The following is a 16,429-nucleotide window of genomic DNA, read 5'->3' on the forward strand; positions in this document are numbered from 1 at the left end:
GAAGAAGACTATAGAAACAGCACATTTGGGGGGTCATGCAGATGTGGAGATGCCCATAGGGAAACCTAGTGGTAAGGTCAAGGAACAGTAAGGTCAGTTCGGTCACAGAAGACACAGGGGCTGGAGATGCAAATTTGAGAGTCCTCAGCATATAGATGGTTCAAAGATGCGTGATGAGTGAGATTCCCCCAGGACGAGGGTGGAAGCAGAGGAGGATGCAAGCCCAGGCCCTGAGGACCTGCAGGATCTAGCGAGCAAGCAGAGGAACAAGAGGGGGGAGAAGTCTGAGAAGGAAGAGCTGAGGAGGCAGGGGGACAACTGGGTGTGCTGCCTTGGATGCAGGGAAAGGCTAGTATTTCTAGAAGGTTGGAGCTATTTACCAGTTACTCTTGCACCAACAACCACCGGCCAGCCGCCAGCTCTGGCACATGTGTCACTTCGTCCGCAAGCCTGCCTCCCGGGTCCTCAGCCACCGTCCCGTCCTGCCCCTGCCGCCAGCATCCCAGCTCCAGTCCAGACCTCTCCTTTGCTCCTTCCCTTCCTTCCTCCCCGGCAGCCAGAATGACCCCCGGGAAACCCTCCATCGGATCCCATCACTCGTGTTTCAAAGCTCTCCCTGGTCACCCGTCACGTGGGGATACAGTCCACACCGCTTGTGAGTTTCCAGGCCAGCTGGCCCCTGCCTCCCTGACCCCCACTTTGCATGTCTGACCTCCGGTCCTGTTTCCTGCTGTCCCCCTCTGTCTCTGTCCTCGGGTTCCAGCCTGAAGTATTGGCCTAAACATAACCTCCCCAGAAAGGCCTTCCTTGACCTCTCCTTGAACCCCCTCCCCTCCACACGATCATCCCAAGAGGCTTTTCTTTTCTTTTCTTTTCTTTTTTCTTTTTCTTTTTCTTTTCCTGCCATTAGCACTGGAGAGGCTGTGTCTGTGGTTTATAACCACGTGGCAGCACAGAACACCAAGTAGGCCCTCACTAAATACTTCTTGAATGCATTAAGCAAAACCAACTTCTCCTTTCCAAGGAAATTCTCCACCAGAATTTCTCTTAAATCAGAAAATATCTTTTTTTTTTTTTTTTTTAAGATTTTACTGATTTATTCATGAGAGACACGGACTGAGAGGCAAAGTCATAGGCAAAGGGAGAAGCAGGCTCCTCGAAGGAACACGATGTGGGATTCGATCCCCGGACTCTGGGATCACACCCTGAGCCAAAGGCAGACACTCAACCGCTGAGCCACCCAGGCGTCCCTACACGGGAAAATATCTTCAATGACTTTATTTACTTTAAGTAATGCAAGCTAATTTGGACGTTTTAGATAAGGCTTTTCAAAAAACAACAGGCCAACAATATCTCGGGAGGCAAGACCTACAGACTCAATTATTCTAAATCATTGCGACTTATAGACTGAACGTGATGCTTTCATTAACGGTTGTTTGTTAATCCACTTAATAATGAGTAACCTATTGAGGTTGAACGAGAGGTGAGTTAAATAATCCCTGATTCTGTAGGAGTAATTAGTTATACATATATTAATTTGCCTGCTTTCAAGTCAGGCACTATTTAAAAAAAAAAAAATCCAAGAGGGGAGGTAGCAGGAGTGTAACAGCCATCCATTCTTTGCAACATTTTCAGAAAGCAAATGAAAATGAACCTGAAACAAGCCAACAGCAGGGGCACTCATTAACTTAATACACTTTAATCTTGTGAATAGAAGCTACAGCTTGATTCATGGAATCCAGAGCTGCACACTTCCACCTCCAGCCACCTGACAGACACCTCCTCATGGGTGTTCTGGTCGCACCTCCAGTTCCGCACATCCCAATTTGAACTTATTGTGCAATGAGTATGGTCCTCGTCCTGGGCTCCCTGTCTCCATGGTGTGCCACCCCATATGCACAGGCTAGTAGCCTCAGCACCATCACCCCGGGCCCGCTCCTCGGCCCCCCAAAAGTGTCAAGCTGCCACATCCTGGGGACAGTTTCATAGCAGCCACCCTGATCCCTTCTCAGTCTCTGGGATAACTCCCACTGAGGTCTCTTAACTTGCTTTGCCACCTCCATGCTCCTCTCCATGAAGCCTCCAGTCCTAGGTATGGGACTCAGCTTCGAAAACCGAGATACAGTCATCCAGCCTCAAAGCAAGCAAACCAAAAGACCCCCAAACATTTCATCCTCATCATAGTAACTAATACTGAGGACTAATTGTGTGTGAGCTCCATACTCCGTGCTCTGCACACGTTACTGCACAAAATCCTCCCACTCAGCCCTCAGTCCAAAACCAAACAGCCCACCAACATCTGGCCCTCCCTGCCTTGCCCACTTCATCCAGGCTTCTCCCTGGCTTTGCCAGGTGCCGTGTCAACGGTCTTTGTGTTCCCAGGACACATGGCAAGCACTGGCTGTTAAAATGCTTTCTCCTTGGCCCAAGTTTGCTTGACTCCTTTTGGTCATATGATTCTCAGCTCAAATATAAGTTTCACAAAGAAGCCTTGTGTGATGGTCCAATGCTGGCATCTCTCCTAGTATCACAGAACACTAGCACTTGTCACCCCTCTGTCATGACTTTTGTTTCCTGGTCAACTCCCTCGGTAGAATGTAGGCTCCTCCAGGACAAAGATCATGTTCAATTTGCTCACCAGTGAGCTGCAGGAGTAGCACAGGGCCACATGATGGGAGGCACTCCATAAACAGGAGATGCATGGTTGAGAGAAGGAATGAATGAAATCACAGTTCCTGGTAAACACTCTGGAAATGGTTGCTATCACCAATATCCTAGAGCTCCTGTCTCTAATGTTTATCCTTCCCGGTGACCGGCTGTCTCCAAGCATCCGGGTCTGATGGTGTTAGCATCCCTGCTCAAATTTTCCCCCGAGGATCATCAATCCATCACTTTTCTGCCTCCTACTACGCACAGGGAGCCATGCAGCGGGCTTAAAAAGCATCATCTCGGGTACCCTTAACAGCTACCCCCACGAGGTAGGCCCTCTTCTCCAGGGCTGCATGATGACCCTGGAGAGCACGTTTGCCTTCGTGGGCCCTTCTTCCATAAAGAGATATTTAAAATCATATATTACACAGCATCAGTTGTTTATACCAATTAGATTTGTACAAATATACCCCAGGCTGGTGTCATTATTATAATACTCATTGATATTCTGATTGATAAAGAAATGAAAACTTTTTCGTGGGCCCTAGACACTTTTCCCCCTAAGTCAGCCCTGCTCTTGTGCCCAGTTGTCAGTTGAGAAAACTGATGCTCCAACGGGGAAGAAAGAGCGGGGCGGAGACCCGAACCCGGGTAAAGAGGGAGTCTGAGTTTAAACTCTTTTTTTTTTTTTTTAAGATTTTTATTTATTTATTCATGATAGACATAGAGAGAGAGGCAGAGACACAGGAGGAGGGAGAAGCAGGCTCCATGCAGGGAGCCCGACGTGGGACTCGATCCCAGGACTCCAGGATCACGCTCTGGGCTAAAGGCTAAAGCGCTGAGCCACCCAGGGATCCCCCCAAGTTTAAACTTATCCCAAGCTGAGACCCCTGGGACCCCCCCAGGCGGGGGTGGGGTCCTCCCGGGGGCGGGGAGCCAGGAGCGCGCCGCTACCCTCTGAGCCCCGCCCCCCGCAGGGCCCCGCCCCCGCCCAGGCCCCGCCCCTCGCCCAGGCCCCGCCCCCGCCGGTTCCCGCCGGGCCCCGGGCGCCTGGAGCCACGACTGAGCTGTGCCCCGCCCCTTCCCCGGCCCCAGGCGCGCGGCCGCGGAGGGGGCGGGGCCGCGGGACCGCGCGTGCGCTCGCCCGCCCCCCGCCGTGCGCATGCGCCCTGCTCGCGCGCGCTCACGGGAAAGGATGGCGGGGGCCGCGCCGGGCGCCATCATGGACGAGGACTACTTCGGGAGCGCGGCCGAATGGGGCGACGAGGCGGACGGTGGCCAGGTGAGGGGGGGCGCCGGGCGCCCCCGACGAGGACTGTTGGTCTCCGTCGCCGGCGGGCCGGCCCCGCCCCCGCCCCCGCCCCCGCCCCCGCCGCGCCCGGCCCCGCGGTCGCCGTGTGTCGAAGCACAGCGTGCCCCGCCCCCTCCCGCCCCCTCCCGCCCCGGAGCGCGCCCCCCGCGCCCCCGGGGCCCCCCTGCACACCCGGCCGGGCGGGGGCCGGGCGGGGGCCGGGCCGGGCGGCTCCTCCCTGGGGTCTGGGCCGCGCAGGTGCCGGCCGCCCTGGGGACCCGAGCGGCCCCGCCGACCCCTCCCCGGGGGTCACCCCGCGCCCCGCCCCGGCCCTTCCGGGGCCCCGACGCGGGGCCGGTGCAGACGCGGAGGAGGACCGAGCTCAGAGCCCCAAGTGTGAACCACCCAAGTCCTTAAGAAGTCCCAAGCCAGCAGCATCATTGAGGCGGAAAGTGGAACTCGGGGCTTTCCTGCATGTTTGCACACCGTACTTTTCTTTTCAGCGCTTGGGGCCGACCCGGGCCAACCTGGGGCTCCCCTCCGTGGCCTTGAGGGGCCGGTGTGGAGGCTGGGCGGGGGCGTCCCTGGCGGGAAAAGCAGACCTGGGGACCCCCGCCCCGCCGCTGTGGCCTGGAAGCTCAACCTGAAGCGGGTGTTCAGGATGCGGCTTCCCAGGTCCCCGCCCCCAGACCCCAGCGGCGGGCCTGGAGGGGGGCTTGCCCGTTAACGAGCACCCCTGTCCGGTGGGGGAAATGCAGAACCCACGTTCCGCTGGGGGCTGTGTTCCTGGAGCCCTAAAGAGCCCTGTGGCGGGCCGCTGGGTGGGCGCAGCGCCATGAGGCCTTGGAGGGAACAAGCTCCGAAGGCCCGTGATGGCTGCTGACAAGCCTGACTTGTTGAAGAGTTTGGGGCAGGTTGCAGTAGCACTAGGACTTGGGTGTTTGGAGGCTCCGAGAGCCTGTGCTGCCTCGGTGCCTCCCCCCACCCCTCGTTACCTCCTTCCACTCGTGAGACTTTTGGGTGTTAATCTCATTTTGTAAATGAGGAAAGTGCAGCAAAAAGAGCCAGTGACCTGCTCAAGGTTGCAGAACTGGCCAAGGAAAGAATGAGGTGTTCCAGCCCAGGTCGTTTTGTCTCCACTCAAGCTGCTGGACGCCCGACGTGTTCCCCACGCGAGCTTTGTGACGGCTTCGAGCATCTTGTTCCCGACGCCCTAGTGCTGGTCACATTGAGCCTTCAAGTCACAGAGTGTTACAACTGAGGCACATGGCAGGGCCCTCGAGAGCAGTGCCCTCGTTTCATAACCTGATAGTCCGGCTTAAGGCCCTGTCTTACGCAGCGAGGAATGGCAGGGGGCTACGGAGTTGAGACTGGAGATGAAAGTCTCGACTTTAATCATGATCCAAATTCACCCCACTGACCTGATAGGCTCTCAGCAATGAGAAGGGTGGACCAGATGTTCACTTCTTAGAGGAGGAAGTCAAGATAGGTGACTGAAGGGGCGACGTGAGCTGGATTTTGAAAGACAGTGGCAGGGCAACTTGGGAGACGCATTCTGTTCACTTGATGCCATGTTACTGGATTTGAGAGGCAGGAAGTTGTGTAAAGAGGCTACAGTGATATTAAATCCAGATGGTAGAGGCTAAGAGCCACATTGAAAGGCAAGTAGTTTAGTCTGGCTTCAGCTTGTCAATGGGGACTGGCAAGAGGGGAGACTGGCCAGGTGAACGAGTGAAAGGTTGAGTCGTGCTGGAGCTGGGAGATCTCTGACGGAGACTGGAAACTTTAAGCAAGAGAGAGATATCAGGTTTGTGGTTTACGAAGACCATTGTGGCATCCGTTGTGGAAGACACTTGAAAAGAAGGAATGAAACTGAGCCGTTAGGGACGTATTGCTACTGCAGGCAATTCACAAAATAAGGAATGGTGAAGATGGAAAGAAGGGCCAGATTGGATGTCTATGTGGGAGACAGAATTGGTGGGTCTTTGTGATGGAGTGTGGGGGTGGGGTGAGGGAGCAGAACCTGAGGATGACTCCTGGCTTTGTGGGTTTGGGGTAACAGGTAGATGATGGAATTCTTTACTAAAATATAGGTTGCAGGAAGATCTGTTTAGAGGTCAGTTTTGGACCTAATGAGTTTGGAGAACTAGTGGACATCCGGATGGAAATGAGAGTAGACTGCTGACACTCCGAGCCTGGAGCCCAAGAGAGCGATCCAGGCTAAATTCTAGATTTATGAACAGGGAGGTGGCATTACCCAAGAGAAGATGTAGAAGAGAACAGGGCCCAGGGCAGAAGCCCGAGAATACAGACACAAGGATGAGTCTCAGGGTAAAGGCCAGCCTTCCCTCACAGCCTTGCTTAAGGCTCGCCACACAAGTAAGGTCTGAGAGAAGGATGCCCCAGGCTCCAGAGAAGGAATCCGTGTCCAGAGCACTGCCTGCAGAATGTTAGTCTAGACCAGGAGTAGGCAGGCTTTTCTGGAAAGGGCCAGATAGTAAACATGTTAGGCCCTGCAGGTCCCTGTCACAACTGCTTCACTCTCCCATTACAGGGGGAAGGCAGCCAGAGACCATACGTACAATTGAAAAAAAAAAAAATTAATGGGTATGGCTGGGCTCCAATAAAACTTTATTTACAAAAACAGAAGGACTGGATTTGGCCCTGAGCCATGGTTTGCTGGTTCCTGGTTCAGGTCTTACCCCATCATGTTAGTCGCATGGAGGTTGGTGTCCTAGTTTGTGAAGTCCTTCGGCAGAAAAAGCCATTATCTTGTCATATGCCCTAGGTTTCCTGGTGACAAGTACAGGGCTCAGTTAGAGTAAGCACTTAAAGCATCTGCTTGTTAGCTGGGATGACAGCATTCACGCTGGACAGACGTTAATGTCATCACATCATCATCCTGCTGTGTTCTTGGATTCAGTGACTTGCCCAAGGTCGTTTCCACCCAGCACAGGGACTAGTATCTAGCCAGGCCTGCTGATTTAAGACAAGTCCGTGATCGTCACTTGTTAACAGCATATTGATAGCTTGTGCTTTCAGGAGTCACTGCATCAGTCTATGTTGGAGGAAAGCATTAAATGGCACATATGAAATAGTAGTTATGAAAACAATAATAACTAGTATCTATTGAACTCTTATTAACTGACAGGTACTCTGCTTGGTTCTTCCAGAAATTAGATTACAGAGTCCTTACAACAGACAGATGGAGCAGTCACTATTGTTATCTTTACTAGAGGAGGCAATGGCCACGCTGAGAGCCTAGTGTGCCACAGTGGAGGCACGATACAAGCCCACTTGCTAGGTGCTGGATTCCATTTTCTTAGCCACCCATTACTTGCCCAGCCCACTTCATGAGACTTATGAAAGTCAAGGAAACAATGTGTGGGGGACACTTTGGGAAAGGACAGGGTCATACAGATTTAAGGTAAGATTACAGGATACTTCTATTAATGAAAAAATAGCGTGGCTCTTTTTATCCCCAGCAGGAGGATGATTATGGAGAGGGAGAAGATGACGCAGAGGTCCAGCAAGAATGCCTACATAAGTTTTCTACCCGGGATTATATAATGGAGCCCTCCATCTTTAACACTCTGAAGAGGTGTGTGAGAAAAGTCATTTGTATTTGGAGGAGGCTGGGGGTAACTTAGAGGTAGTTTGTAATGGATCCAGAGGATGGTCTGCAAAAGTGAGAATAATGTGGTTTTGGAATGGGAGGCTTCTAGTGCCCCGCTTCCCTTTAAAAACCTTAATATCCTAGCTATCCTGTCATTGATGGATAGGCATTGATGGATGCCTGTCTATATTCATTTGTGTGCCATAGCTTTTCTGTTACTTTTTCTAGGTATTTTCAGGCAGGTGGTTCTCCGGAGAATGTTATCCAGCTCTTATCTGAAAACTACACTGCCGTGGCCCAGACTGTCAACCTGCTGGCTGAGTGGCTCATTCAGACAGGTGCTTTGTGGGTGGCTTGTCACTCCCCCTCCTCCCACCTTTTTAATAGACCTTTGGATCTTTATAATTCTGATAAATTGGAAAGGTCTTGTTTGTTTTTCCTGGTTTTTAAGACTTCTCTAAGTAGGAACTAAACTTCTTACCCATCTTCATCTGCTTGATTCTTATCTTTGATTCAATAATTGAGGTTTACAGATAGCCTGCAAATGTGATTCTTATTGAGCTGTTTGCCCTAACCTGTTGTAGAATTATAGGATTATATAGTATATGTTCAATGTGACATTTTTAAGAGATCTCTTATAGCAAGAAGTAATTGATGGATAATTTAGGACTGGGCATGATTATGGCTTTTAGCTAACATGATCAAAGTAGAGCCTGTAAGTCCACTGAGCTGGGTATGGATGACATGATGGAGCGGGCGCTGCCCAGAAGGCAGCAGAGCAGGTTCATTGCTACCACAGCACTTAGAGACAGTGTGCCTCTCGTCACTGGCATCTGCTCTCTTCCACCCAGTCAGTATGTTTTTCCATCTTCCTGCCTGTTCATGGTGGCAGTTTCTCCTTGTCCTAACTGGGCCTTCCGAGATGCCACTGTCCTTTGCAAGTAGGCAGACATCCTTGTGCGTTCTGCCCTGAGCTCCATTTAGAGTCTTACCCCTGAATATAAATGGTAATAAATATCGGGATCCCTGGGTGGCGCAGCGGTTTGGCGCCTGCCTTTGGCCCAGGGCGCAATCCTGGAGACCCGGGATCGAATCCCACATTGGGCTCCCGGTGCCTGGAGCCTGCTTCTCCCTCTGCCTATGGCTCTGCCTCTCTGTGTGTGTGTGACTATCATAAATAAAAATTTAAAAAAAAATTCCTTTAAAAAATAAAATTAAATAAATGGAAATAAATAAATGGAAATAAATGGTAATTTTTATGAGAAGTCCCAAATTCCAAGCGGTCAGAAGCAATTCTGTGGTCTCTGGTTCACATGTGGACTCTGACCCTGTCTGCATTTCCTACAACTTGTTGAGGGTTCGCTTGTTCCCATCTGCCTGTTTTCATTTTCTTTCAGGTGTTGAGCCAGTACAGGTTCAGGAAACTGTGGAAAATCATTTGAAGAGTTTACTGATCAAACATTTCGATCCTCGCAAAGCAGATTCTATTTTTACTGAAGAAGGAGAGGTGAGATGTCTGTCTTCTGTCTCTAATACCGGGTCCTAGGATCTTTTGTTCCCTCCACATGAATAGTGGGAATGTGGGGTGTTGTGCGAGTGATGTAAAGAGTTGGGTCCTAAAATGAGGATGTGGGACGAGTTGCATCAAGTCAGAACTGCCCTTTAAATGTTCCGTGTGGTGTAGTCAGCTCTTGCGTGCCGAGAGGTGCACAGCTGGGAAGAGGAATAGCAGGCTCACACCTCCCGTTTCCTGCTGACTCTGGAGCGCAGGCTCTGTGAGTGGAGTGCTCTAGTCATCTGGGCGCCCTAGGAAGCAGATGCCAAGATGGGATTCTCTGTGCGGGAGAGGATGGCGGACATGCCTGTGAGAAGACCGGCAGGGCCCAGAGAGTCGTGATGCACATGTAGCCCCTAAGGCAGGACGGAGGCAAGGAAGGTTGGAGATGAAGAGCCCTAGGTGATAGTGCAGTTTTCAGAAAGTTTCTGCAGAGTCGAGGCATCTTCAAGCCACAGTTGCCTGTCACTGAGCCCCATGTCTCCTGGGGCAGGCCTGCCTGAGGAGCCCTGCCGCCCTCATTTGGTGGCTGGGAGTATCCAGTGGGAAGCCTGGCCTTGGCACAAATGGGAGGTAGACTCAGAGTCGGCCCTTGGGTCTATCAGTCAACAGGAGGGGAGCCACCCCCCATGGTGATGGACTAAACCACTGTGCTGTCCAATGGTCTTTTTCTCCTGCTGAGGGCACGCAGCTGATGAATGGGCATTACTTGTGTGTGTGCCACAGCCCCACTCCACGTGCTTGCCTAGATTCTCGCGTGTCTCCCAGAAGCGCCTTCCAATATGCTCTTGTGTGTGGTTGAGTCTTCCAGAAGCTCTGAGTGGGCCTTCAGGGCTTTGGCACTGCCACTCAGCCACCCGTGTGGCACCACCAACTCCGGGTCAGCTTCCTCTGCTGGGACTCAGGGCTGGAGTTAGATGCTCTCCGGGACTCTTCCAGCTGGAATATCCAGTGATTGTTTATACAATATCATCTTCACTTAAGCTCGAGCTAGGCCTTTTATCTTGCCGTCTGTTTGTTTATTGGCAGACCCCAGCTTGGCTTGAACAAATGATTGCACACACCACGTGGAGAGATCTTTTTTATAAACTGGCTGAAGCCCATCCAGACTGTTTGATGCTTAACTTCACTGTTAAGGTAGGAAGAGTATTAGAGTCACAGAAAAGATAAAAGTGTTGATGAGCAAGAGTTATTTTGGGTTGGTTGAGAGGTGGTCTTTCTTCTGCAAGGTCATATTTGCTTTTTGGTAAAGGTCTCCATCGCTTCACTAAGTCTGAACAATAGGAAAGAAAAGCATAGAATATGTATCTGTGGGGCTTTTTTTTATGATTTTATTTTAGGGGTGCCTGGGTGGCCCATTCGGTGAAGCATCTGCCTTTGGCTCAGGTCATGATCCCAGGGTCCTGGGATCAAGCCCCATGTCAGGCACCCCGCTCAGTGGGGAGACTGCTTCTCTTTCTCCCTACTGTTCTCCTTGCTCATGCTCTTTCTCTCTCTGTCAAATAAACAAAATCGTCAAAACATTTTTTTAAATTTTAAAAGATTTTATTTTTAAGTAATCTCCACACCCAGTGTGGGGCTCGAACTTATAACCCCAAGATCAAGAGTCACATGCTCCACTGACTGAGCCAGTCAGGCGCCCCCATATCTGTGTTTTTGGATCAACATGAACTATGTTTTAGAATTTGGCAAGAACATATTTATAGAATTTGTTGTGTGCTGAGAGGAATCTTTAAGATTCCTGGTTTGGGGCGCCTGGCTGGCTCAGTTGGAGCATGCGACTCTTGATCTCGGGGTCATGAGTTCAAGCCCCACGTTGGGCACAGAGGTTACTTTAAAAAAAAAAAGAATGTCTGGTTTGTCTCTTTCATGTGACACATGAAGAAACCAAGATGGGATGGTTAGCCTGGGCCACAGACCTAGTTAGTGGCAAGGCAGGGATCAGAATAAAGGTTTGAGACCTGAGACCAGTGTTTGCTTGTCCCACCTTACCACAAACACTGATGACAAGCCAACTTTCTATGAAATGTGTGGTTACCACCTGTTGACACTTGGTCTGGTTTCTTGTGTTTGTATTGTAGCTTATTTCTGATGCAGGGTACCAAGGGGAGATTACCAGCGTGTCCACAGCCTGCCAGCAGTTGGAAGTGTTTTCTAGAGTACTCCGTACCTCTTTAGCTACGATTTTGGATGGAGGAGAGGAAAACCTGGAAAAAAATCTCCCTGAGTTTGCTGTAAGTTCTTTATTTTGAATGTCTCAGATTAGAAGGAAGCTGCTTTAGGTTGTGCATATTCAAACTTGAAATGCTTCTTCCATGTAGATAATATCCAGGTCAGAAGGCCTGTTCCAGCATAATAACTTGCATGCAGAAAAGAGTGAGGGTCTGGCTCTTTTTGTCAACACTTGTCATTGCTGCCATCTTGAAACCCCAAACTCTCTCCCCGTGCAATTTTTCAGAAGATGGTGTGCCACGGGGAGCACACGTACCTGTTTGCCCAGGCCATGATGTCTGTGCTGGCCCAAGAAGAGCAAGGCGGCTCTGCCGTGCGCAGGATTGCTCAGGAAGTGCAGCGCTTTGCCCAGGAGAAGTGAGAGGCGGTTTTTTTTTTGTGTGTTTTTTTTTTTTTTTTTACTTGCCCTAGTCCTAATGAGGTTCTCTCTGCGAAATTCTCTCCCCACTTCCTTGGCCCTTTCTCCACAACCAGAGACTCTAGGTCCTCCCGTTTTGGCAGATAACTTCCTTTTACCTAGTAGAGCTGGGAAAAAAGTCAGGGTAATTTTAAATTAGAGAGCTTGCTTTCTGAAGTTTGGCTTTGATGAGTATTTTGTAAAGTAATTAATTATTGTTCAAGTATTTGTGAACCTATATTTTCATGTATTAGGACTCGTCAATAGCAAATAATAGTAGTTCTCAAACAGTACCCCATAGTCTAGTTGTTGTGTCATCGTCCATATCATACAGAACAAAATGAGCCCTTGTGAGCATTCTTCTCCACTAATGGAATCTTAATAATACATTAAAAGTGTGTGGCTCCTTTTGGAAAGTCTGCAAGCCGCATCCAGTCACTCTTTCCCAGTTAGCTATACATGCTGTTTTCATGGATCTGTCAGGGTCCCAGCAAATGACAGTAATATGAAAAACAAAGGGACCCAGATAGTCCCAAGTGTTAGGTTTGAAAAAGGAAGGAGAGAGACAGAGGAGGAAGGAGAGGACAGGGCAGAGTGCCACCTTCTTAACAATGGGAAATATGCTTTTTTTCATCAAGGGGTCATGATGCCAGTCAGATCACATTAGCCCTGGGCACCGCTGCCTCCTACCCCAGGGCTTGTCAGGCCCTTGGGGCTATGCTGTCCAAAGGAGCCCTGAATCCGGCCGACATCACAGTCCTGTTCAAGATGTTCACAAGCATGGACCCACCTCCTGTTGAACTCGTAAGTTGCTTTCGTTTTGCTAATAAGGCAGGACACCCTCCATGCTGATGAGAAGGGTTATTTTCAAAAGACTGTGTTTCTCTGAAGTCACTGAGTACAGATCTGTGTTGCAATGTTTCTGGCCTTCTCCTCTTTCTCATCCTGTCCTCAGCCCTCACACACACTGGGACATCTGCCGGGCTGAGCGCTGGAGGGCGGATGTGAGTGGGCATGCCCTCGCTCCTGCCCTAAGAGTATGTGGGCCTTCCTGACATCCCTTCTGTGCATTCCTTTCCCATGATGCTCTGCGTCTCCTCAGATCCGGGTGCCGGCCTTCCTGGACCTGTTCATGCAGTCGCTCTTTAAACCGGGGGCCAGAATCAACCAGGACCACAAGCACAAATACATTCATATCTTGGCCTACGCAGCAAGCGTGGTTGAAACCTGGAAGAAGGTACTCCCCGTTCTGAGAATTCGTGGGCTTTTAGGCAGACAGGGAACCTCCTCTTTCTGGTAGTATTTGGGAATTTTAGCTGCAAGAAGTCATGAGCCCAACTAGTGCCAAAAATACCTTTTCTAGTGTTCATGCATGCTAAATCTCTCAAGGAAATGTGCATGGGGGTCTGTGTATACTTCTTCAAACTGGAATTGAAAGTGCAGCTAGAGAAACCAAACAGGTCTCTCTCAGCACCAGGCCCAGTCTCACTGGCTGGTTTCTGCAAGCTGTCTGACTGGGGGTGGTGCTAGCTGAGTCCCAGGGATGGGGAGGGTTTGCAGGGAGGGGTGGCCGGTAGCAGATCACCCCCACCCTGCAAGGCCGCACACGCTGTCGGGATTCACAGACGTGTGTGTATATGTATGTGCTCAGAACAAGCGTGTGGGCATCAACAAGGACGAACTGAAGTCAACGTCAAAAGCCGTGGAGACCGTGCACAACTTGTGCTGTAACGAGAACAAAGGGGCCTCTGAACTAGTGGCAGAGCTGAGCACACTTTATCAGTGTATCAGGTGAGCCAAAGAAAGCTACTTAATCTTTCTGAGTTATTTTATTAAAAGCCAAAAAACAAACAAAAAAAATAGGGTCACCTAGGTGGCTCAGTTGGTTAGATGTCTGCCTTCGGCTCAGCTCATGATCCCAGAGTCTGGGACCAGCCCCGCATCAGGCTCTCTACTCAGCGGGGAGCCTGCTTTTCCCTCTCCCTCTGCCCCTTGCCCATGCTTATGCTCTCGCTCACTCTCAAATAAATAGAATGTTTAAGGGAAAAAAAGGTAAAAAAATACATAACAAAAGCTTCAGAGATACTGAGTTTATGTTTTCTTTCTAAAATGTATATAGAGGGATGCCTGGGTGGTTGAGCGTCTGCCCTGGGCTCAGGGCATGATCCTGTGACCCCGGGATCGAGTCCCACATCAGGCTCCCCGCAGGGAGCCTACTTCTCCCTCTGCCCATGTCTCTGCCTCTCTCTGTCTGTGTCTCTCATGAGTAAACAAAACGAAACACCCACATCTAAAATGTATTTAGAGAACTTTAAACTTTCAGCAGCATGAGTAATTTGCAGGCGCTTACCTGCCAGAAATCTGTTCATAAATAAGCCCAAGAAAAAGGAAGAGCAACCAGAATTTCAAAAGCTGCTTTGAAGGAAAGGGTCTCTTTCCAGTACACGTCAGGCTGACAGGGTATTGCTTAGATGGAAATGACTTGTGACCATAGCTGTGGTATGAACACACACGTCCGTTAAGAAAGCTTACAGGCAGGCGATCTTGGGCGTTCCAGTCTCTCCCCTGTTAATTTGCACTCAGGACAAGGAAGGGGCTTGCTAAATAGGACGTCAGCCAGTCTAGGCTCCCTGAGTGTTCTGCATCGTGATCTTGTCCTTCTAAACCAACGAAGTAGTTTCAGGTAGGCCAGCCACGGAGTCTGGGTTCTTGTACAACACGTGGAACGGATGCTGGCCTCCTCAGACTGTCTCACAGGCAAGCATCTCCCTGGCAGAGCATGTTGGGAGTGACTTGCTGGGATAGGTGGAGCAGCGGTGGCTTTTTAAACCTTCCGAACCGTTTAGTGCGGTGTTTTGTTAGCTTCATGTAAAGGAAGCACTGCGCCTTACTCTTACGTGCAGGTTTCCAGTGGTGGCAATGGGTGTGCTGAAGTGGGTGGACTGGACTGTGTCGGAGCCGAGGTACTTCCAGCTGCAGACCGACCACACCCCCGTGCACCTGGCCTTGCTGGACGAGGTAGGAGGGCCTCGGGGCACGGATGGCGCTGCTCATCTGTCCTGCCAGGACAGCCGTCACCCGCGGCAGGAGCTTCTCTGTACAGGGCTGGTTACTTTCTATCCTCAGTGAGGATGTTCCTTTTAAGAACTAGTTTTGTTGGCTCCATAGACTTCCAACTTTTAGCAAGTGTTTTTCAAAGGCTGAGGAATGGCACAGAAGCTGATGGGCTGAGTGCTGAGGACTGCCATCGTCGGCGACCTGTGACCGTGATGGCGGTCCTCCGCACCGCGGTGAGCCCAGAGATCCAGCTGTGCTCAGTGCGGCTCCCTCTGGCATGTTTGTAGATCAGCACCTGCCACCAGCTCCTGCACCCCCAGGTCCTGCAGCTGCTGGTTAAGCTTTTTGAGACTGAGCACTCCCAGCTGGACGTGATGGAGCAGGTGAGCAGGTGGCCCATGGGGTTGTGGAGGCTGGTGGGGAGGACCCGCTGTAACAGGTCTGCTCCCCCCCCCCCACAGCTCGAGTTGAAGAAGACCCTGTTGGACAGGATGGTTCACCTGCTGAGTCGAGGTTATGTACTTCCTGTTGTCAGTTACATCCGAAAGTGTCTGGAGAAGCTGGACACTGACATTTCACTCATTCGCTATTTTGTAACCGAGGTCAGCAATACACCATTTGTTTCATGTTTCATACTCTTAACACTAGTGGTGCCTTTTGGCTTAAGTTTAGTTCAGTTTGTACCTAACCCTGAGAACTGTGCTTTCTGATAATCGCGGTGACGGCAATGATTAGTTTCCCAAGCACCTCCCTGCTGCAGGAGCCATATTCTGTGTTTTACCTACATAACCACCTGGGTGTCTTAGTGTTGGAGACGCGTGTGGTCACGGGGAGGGGGAGGGAGGGTTCTCCAAACTGATTGCCATCTCGTCACATGTTGGTGGGATGCCGCCCGCAGGCTGTGCGGGGAGTGACCTGGTCTTCTCTCCCCCAGGTACTAGATGTCATTGCTCCTCCGTACACGTCTGATTTTGTGCAGCTTTTCCTCCCCATCTTGGAAAATGACAGCATCGCTGGCACCATTAAAACAGAAGGAGAACATGACCCTGTGACGGAATTTATAGGTAGGATTGATGCACATGCCCCTCCCTCTGCTACAACCTTAAGCGTCATCAGTCACCTCCTGTTTCTAACCCGCGGCCGATTTTCCTTGTTGTAAAAGCTCACTGCAAGTCCAACTTCATCCTGGTGAACTGAGAGCATCCGTCAGAGCTGACACAGAACATTCCAGAGACCAGCTGTGGGAAAGCCCTCCCAGAAGCTCCTGCTTGAAGAGGCCCCGTCAGCGTCCTGGGACTTGGGCTCTGGTGGGAGGAGGGGCTGTGGGTAGCGCCGCTAGTGCAGCTACCATGTGTCCATCTCCTCGGAGTCCGGGCTGCCCTGCACCCTGTGGCCATGTCCTCCCCCCCTCCTCCATCCCCCAGCACAGGATCTGGGTTCTTCCCCCCCACACACACACAGAGGCGGGGAGCTCAGAACCTGAGACTTGTAGGTGAACCACCTTCCAAGGTGACTTTTCTTACAAGAGCCCGGTTGGTGATATTTTATTGTCATTGTTTTAATTTTCCAAGAATAAATTTAAAAACCTTTCTGCTGGATTGGCAGGTGTTGATGCTGGTGGTGGTTTTCTCG

The 16,429-nt window shown here is 50.8% G+C and overlaps 1 protein-coding gene across 4 annotated transcripts; it reads left to right on the forward strand.

Moving 5' to 3' along the window:
* Window positions 1-3,788: 3,788 nt before the first annotated feature.
* Window positions 3,789-16,395, forward strand: NELFCD (negative elongation factor complex member C/D). 4 transcript variants are annotated; one of them, XR_013365561.1, is made up of 15 exons: window positions 3,789-3,931; window positions 7,426-7,541; window positions 7,785-7,894; window positions 8,954-9,063; window positions 10,141-10,248; window positions 11,193-11,345; window positions 11,570-11,700; window positions 12,379-12,544; window positions 12,843-12,977; window positions 13,392-13,531; window positions 14,644-14,758; window positions 15,085-15,180; window positions 15,259-15,310; window positions 15,732-15,861; window positions 15,960-16,395. XR_013365561.1 is itself a non-coding variant. In XM_077873755.1 (15 exons), exons 1-15 carry the CDS (start codon window positions 3,812-3,814, stop codon window positions 15,992-15,994), a joined length of 1,806 nt encoding a protein of 601 aa, XP_077729881.1. In that variant the 5' UTR covers window positions 3,789-3,811; the 3' UTR covers window positions 15,995-16,395. The 4 variants fall into 4 exon arrangements, 3 of the variants coding, with proteins under 3 accessions (XP_077729881.1, XP_077729883.1, XP_077729882.1); XM_077873755.1 differs by having other exon boundaries at window positions 15,259-15,399; XM_077873757.1 differs by having other exon boundaries at window positions 11,573-11,700; window positions 15,259-15,399.
* The last annotated feature ends 34 nt before the right edge of the window (window positions 16,396-16,429 follow it).

This window comes from Canis aureus, chromosome 26 (assembly GCF_053574225.1).
Source record: "Canis aureus isolate CA01 chromosome 26, VMU_Caureus_v.1.0, whole genome shotgun sequence".
Taxonomy (NCBI): domain Eukaryota; kingdom Metazoa; phylum Chordata; class Mammalia; order Carnivora; family Canidae; genus Canis; species Canis aureus.

Excerpts from the sequence above, each read along its gene's own strand:
- NELFCD (XM_077873755.1), top strand. The coding sequence starts at position 3,812 with ATGCGCCCTGCTCGCGCGCGCTCACGGGAAAGGATGGCGGGGGCCGCG. Across the intron at positions 7,895-8,953 it reads TGAGTGGCTCATTCAGACAG|GTGTTGAGCCAGTACAGGTT; the intron begins GTGCTTTGTGGG and ends ATTTTCTTTCAG. Across the intron at positions 10,249-11,192 it reads TGCTTAACTTCACTGTTAAG|CTTATTTCTGATGCAGGGTA; the intron begins GTAGGAAGAGTA and ends TTTGTATTGTAG.